The following is a 4,613-nucleotide window of genomic DNA, read 5'->3' on the forward strand; positions in this document are numbered from 1 at the left end:
ATAGCTGGGATTACAGGCACGCGCCACCATGCCCAGCTAATTTTTTGTATTTTTAGTAGAGACGGGGTTTCACCATGTTGACCAGGATGGTCTCGATCTCTTGACCTTGTGATCCGCCCGCCTTTGCCTCCCAAAGTGCTGGGATTACAGGCTTGAGCCACCGCGCCCGGCAAGCCTAGTTTTCTTAATTCCATCTAGTGGATCCCTTAGCAACTAAAAGAAAAAAAAAAAGACTGGATACTATTAAAAAGTTTTTTTTTTTCTTCCTGGTTGAGTTATTCTACAGCCAGTTTTTTCATAAACGTATTTAATAGCTGATTTAAACCTGGCATGCAAATACTTCAACCTAGTCTTAGAAAATTACTTAATAAATGCCAAGAACAGGCAAGCTCTTATGGAATAGACAAAGATGAGGAAGCCAGAGTCTCAAGACACCCAAAAGCTAGTTGGAGCAGATAAAACATGTACACAACTCATAAGAATCCAAAGCAGCAAGATGTGTGTGTAAATTATGTCACAATACACACTATAAAGCTCCCCGAAAAAGGCAAAAGAGAAAGCTAGGCTCAAGATCAAAGAACATCAACATACAATCCAGTAAACCATTAAAATTCATTAATGAATTCAGTAAGTCAAAAAAGTAAGACACAATGAATGCTAATAAAACCTTGGTAAGGCACAGAAGTTCAGATTTTAATTCCGGTTCTGCTGAAAACTCGCTTCTAGCACTGTGACATTAACCATTCTTCCTTCCAAATCTAGGTTTCTCCATCCACAAATGGGAAATGGCACCTCCTCTATCTACTTAACGGGCTGTTATGAGGATGAAATCGGCTCACAGGATCTTCACTTCCCATTAACTTTAAATTCCAGTTGCCTTCTCATACCAGAATCTCCTCATAGGTAGTTATTCAACTTCTTCCTGAGTACTTCCAGTAAGAGGAACTTCATTATTTCTCAATATTGATTACTACATCTGGGACAGCACTGATTCTTGGAAATATCCTTGCCTAGTGAAACCAAGTTCACCCTCTCAGAAATTTCTATCCTTAGGTCTCACACAGAAAAACAACAGAAAACTGAAAAAGCCTAAGAAAGTAGCATGTAATGAAAACATAAAACATGAAGAAAATGCGCCAGTGTTACAGCTCATCAGCACTTAGGAGGCTGAGGCTGGAGAAGTGCTTGAGACCAGGAGTTTGAGATCAGACTGGGCAACGTAGTGAGACCTCCTCTCTACAAAAAAATAAACAAAAATTGGCCAGGTGCGGTGGCTCACATCTGTAAACCCAGCACTTTGGGAGATGGAGATGGGCGGATCACGAGGTCAAGAGATCCAGACCATCCTTGCCAGCATGGTAAAACCCACTCTCTACTAAAAATACAAAAATTAGCTGTGTGTGGTGGCGAGCGCCTGTAGTCCCAGATACTCAGGAGTCTAAGGCAGGAGAATCGCTTGAACCCGGGAGGCAAAAGTTGCAGTGAGCCCAGATCACGCCACTGCACGCCAGCCAGGCGACAGACACACTCCATCTCAAAAAAAAAAAAAAAAAATTTAGCCAGGCGTGTTAGCACACGCTGCCGTCTCAGCTACTCCGGAGTCTGAGATGGGAGGATCTATTAGATGTTGCAGTGAGCCAAGATGGCACCACGGCACTCCAGCCTGGGCGACAGAGGAGACCCTGTCTCAACAACAACAACAAAACAAAAAGAAAAGGAAAAAGGAGAAAGGAGAGGAAACGAAACGAAAATAAAAAGTCAGAGATAAATCACTCCTAACCAAGAAATTTCAGGGAAGGCTTCATAAAGAGTAGGTATCTGCTGGTTCTCGAAGATGGGAAGACTTCATCCTTGGCTTCAAGCTCAAGGTTTGTTTTTTTTTTTTTCTCTTTCTTTGAAAAGGTCATGTGTTAGGGAGAGGCTGGCAAGAGAGCACAAGGCCTGCTCCAAAGGGTTCTTGAAGCACATTCTTTTTTGCAGATGAGCATATCCCTTTAGCATATTGAGCAACAAAGCCACCCGTAAAAAGTGCAGAGGTGAGCTGGAGCCAGATCAGGTGAAACATCACTGTGAGCATCACTCCCCTAAAAAGGCTGGACTGAAAGCAGTAGAGGTAACTCACCGAAGACTTCTGACAAGATGGCCGAATTCAATAAGAGTAGTTACGTGGAGATGGGCAGGATATGGCCCGGGAGGGGTGGGGGTTTGAGTGCCACACTGGCCAGGATTCAGGGAGCAGATACTGGAAATGATGAGAGAGCCCAGGACTGGGAGAGGGGAGAAATGTTCAAACGCTGCAAGTGCCTAAGGACTGATTCTATTAACAGATTAAAAAGTTACAGTGTCTATTCGGTGAAGGACAAACAAAATTCGGGACTCTGGTTTACTTTTAAGTGTAGTTTCGGCATCCCACAACGCTGCAGCACTCCGTACTGCCCAAGACTCATTCCTCTGCGTTCCTTAAGGCTACTTCCTGCTAACCAAAGCACGTTTAAAAAAGTGAGTTATGGTTCCTAATCCGTATTTATTTGACAAAAAGCACGGGCAGTGCCAGGGTTGAATTTGGGTAAGCAGTCTGGGATAAGCTATTTCAACAATGAAATGGCCGATGTGATGATCCTCAGGGAATACAAAAAGCCTCCCAGCAGCCATCCGTTAAAAACTTTCTGCTAGGGATGAGTCTTTCCAGCTACTCTAAAGCCACATCTGATCAGTATGAGATGCCCATGCCTGAGCAGCATCTTGGTCCTCCGGAGATCAAGGTTTACAGAGGGCTCCTGCTGGACTCTCCGTCTCCCTTTACCTAAAGGAGCCGGCAAGCCCAGGCCTCACCGGAAAAGGCCGCAGCCGACCTCCCTCCAACCCGAGCGCAGGGGTCGGGCTCCCCTCCCCCCGCCGGGACCGGCAGAGGGCGGCGCTCTCGGAGGCCTGGAGCCTGGTACCCGGCACAGCCCGCCCCGCAGCCTCGCCCACCCCATCCCCGGCCGCCCCGGCCGCCCCGTCCCGGCCCCGCCCGGCCGGCTCACCTCAACCCGGGCAGGCTCGGGGCCCTGTACGGCCACCGGCTGCGGCTGCAGCTGCTGGGCGGGCGCCGGCAGGTCTTTGTTCCGGTGGCTAAGGTCTTCATCCGGGCCGGCCCGGACCCCAGCCGGGGCCCACAGCAGCGGAACCAGCAAGAGCAGAAGCAGCCTGGGCGCCGATGCGCGGCCGTTCCCCCGGGCCGCGGCCGCCATCCCCCCTAGCCGGGCCGGCCGCGCACGGGCGCCGCAGGAGGAAGTGCCGGCGAAGGGAAGCCTCGACCCCGAACAGCGTCCGCGGCGCGCCCTCACGCCTCGCCGCCGCCGCTCAGGAGGCAGTCAGCACCATCCGGGAGGTGCGAGCGGCGGGAGTGAGGCGAGGGGCAGGCCGAGTTCCGCAGCCCCAGCTCGGCGCTCGTCCTCTCCGGCGGCGGCCACAGTGGAGTCAGCCAACCGCCTCGGCGCGGCCCAGCCCCGACTCCTGCTGGCCCCGACCCTGCCAGCGACGGCCTCCCATTGGCCCGGCGTCCGCCTCGGCGTCGTGACGTCCTTGGCCAGGTTGAGGTGCGGCGCGCGCCCTTTTCCCATTGGAGCTGGCGCTCCCGGCAGGTACCCGGCGCCGCGTGCTCTTCCTCTGCTCGCATCTTCCCCGCGCGGCGCCCGCGGCCCCCTTTTTCTCTCTCTTTGCCTCACAGTCCCCGGACTGCGCGGCCCCTCACTTCTGCTTCCCCCTGAGCCTTCCGCCCTAATGTCCGCACCCGCTCTTCCCTGCGCTTAGCCTCTCTTAGAGGTCAAATTAGTGAGAGCGCCTCTGGTTACGTGGCGCTGGCGGGAACCGCCACACCCAGCTCTGTTTCGCTCTCCCCCGCGGAGCCTTGGTGCCACCCTCCACGTGGCCACCTACCGCCAAAAACGTTCCTAGGAGCTCAAAATGCTATTTTAAAGCTCTGAAATGGGATTTGGAAATAACATGATTATTTTTCAAGTCTTATTTTAAGGTACTTCCTATAATGACCCCAGACCAAAAACGGCCGACGTTACCCTCGCCCAGTACGGCCTTTAAGTTTTGGGTGCACCTTGTTTTGTGCTATACGTTAGACTGACCCCTTAAAAATGCTGGGCTTTTGAAACAGACTGCTTAAGACTTTTGCAGGACGGAGCTTTGGGTGGACAATACTAGAAGACAGGAAAGAATGGTTAGGCTTGAGAATATTTCTACATCTTCCCAAAGGTAAAAGTGAGCTGCTTAATTACCATAAGTTTAACTGAGACCTAGTCTCTAATAAAAATCAATAGTGTTAACCATGTGCCAGGCACTAATCTAATGTTACACATATTTACGGTAAACCTGTGCTCAATAAAGAGCTAAGGAAGTTTATCACTACCTGAAACAAAAAACTTAATTCACCAAAACAATCTGTGGGAAAGTGGGCAAACCTACTTTGAGTTAACTGAAGTTACCGTGCTTGTCACAGGATAATAAAATTTCGGTCCATGTTGTTCTGTCCGTAATTCACCTTACTCCATTCATTCCTTGTAAACTCCTACTCATACTTCCAGAACCTATTCAGCCCTCCTCTCTCAGAATTTTAACCC

General features: G+C 50.5%; 1 protein-coding gene across 2 annotated transcripts in view; it reads right to left on the reverse strand.

Annotated features, from left to right (window-relative positions):
- Nucleotides 1-3,762, reverse strand: part of TMEM165 (transmembrane protein 165) — a 40,670-nt gene extending 36,908 nt beyond the window's left edge. The window contains exon 1 of one of the 2 annotated variants that reach the window (XM_017540250.2): nt 3,027-3,762. In XM_017540250.2, coding sequence (XP_017395739.1) covers nt 3,027-3,233 — 207 coding nt within the window. In that variant the 5' untranslated portion in view covers nt 3,234-3,762. The remainder of the gene's footprint in view (nt 1-3,026) is intronic. The other variant, XM_037742598.1, reaches the window with a different exon arrangement.
- Between the last annotated feature and the right edge of the window lie 851 nt (nt 3,763-4,613).

The sequence above is a fragment of the Cebus imitator genome, unplaced genomic scaffold (assembly GCF_001604975.1).
Source record: "Cebus imitator isolate Cc_AM_T3 unplaced genomic scaffold, Cebus_imitator-1.0 Scaffold124, whole genome shotgun sequence".
In the NCBI taxonomy this organism is placed as follows: domain Eukaryota; kingdom Metazoa; phylum Chordata; class Mammalia; order Primates; family Cebidae; genus Cebus; species Cebus imitator.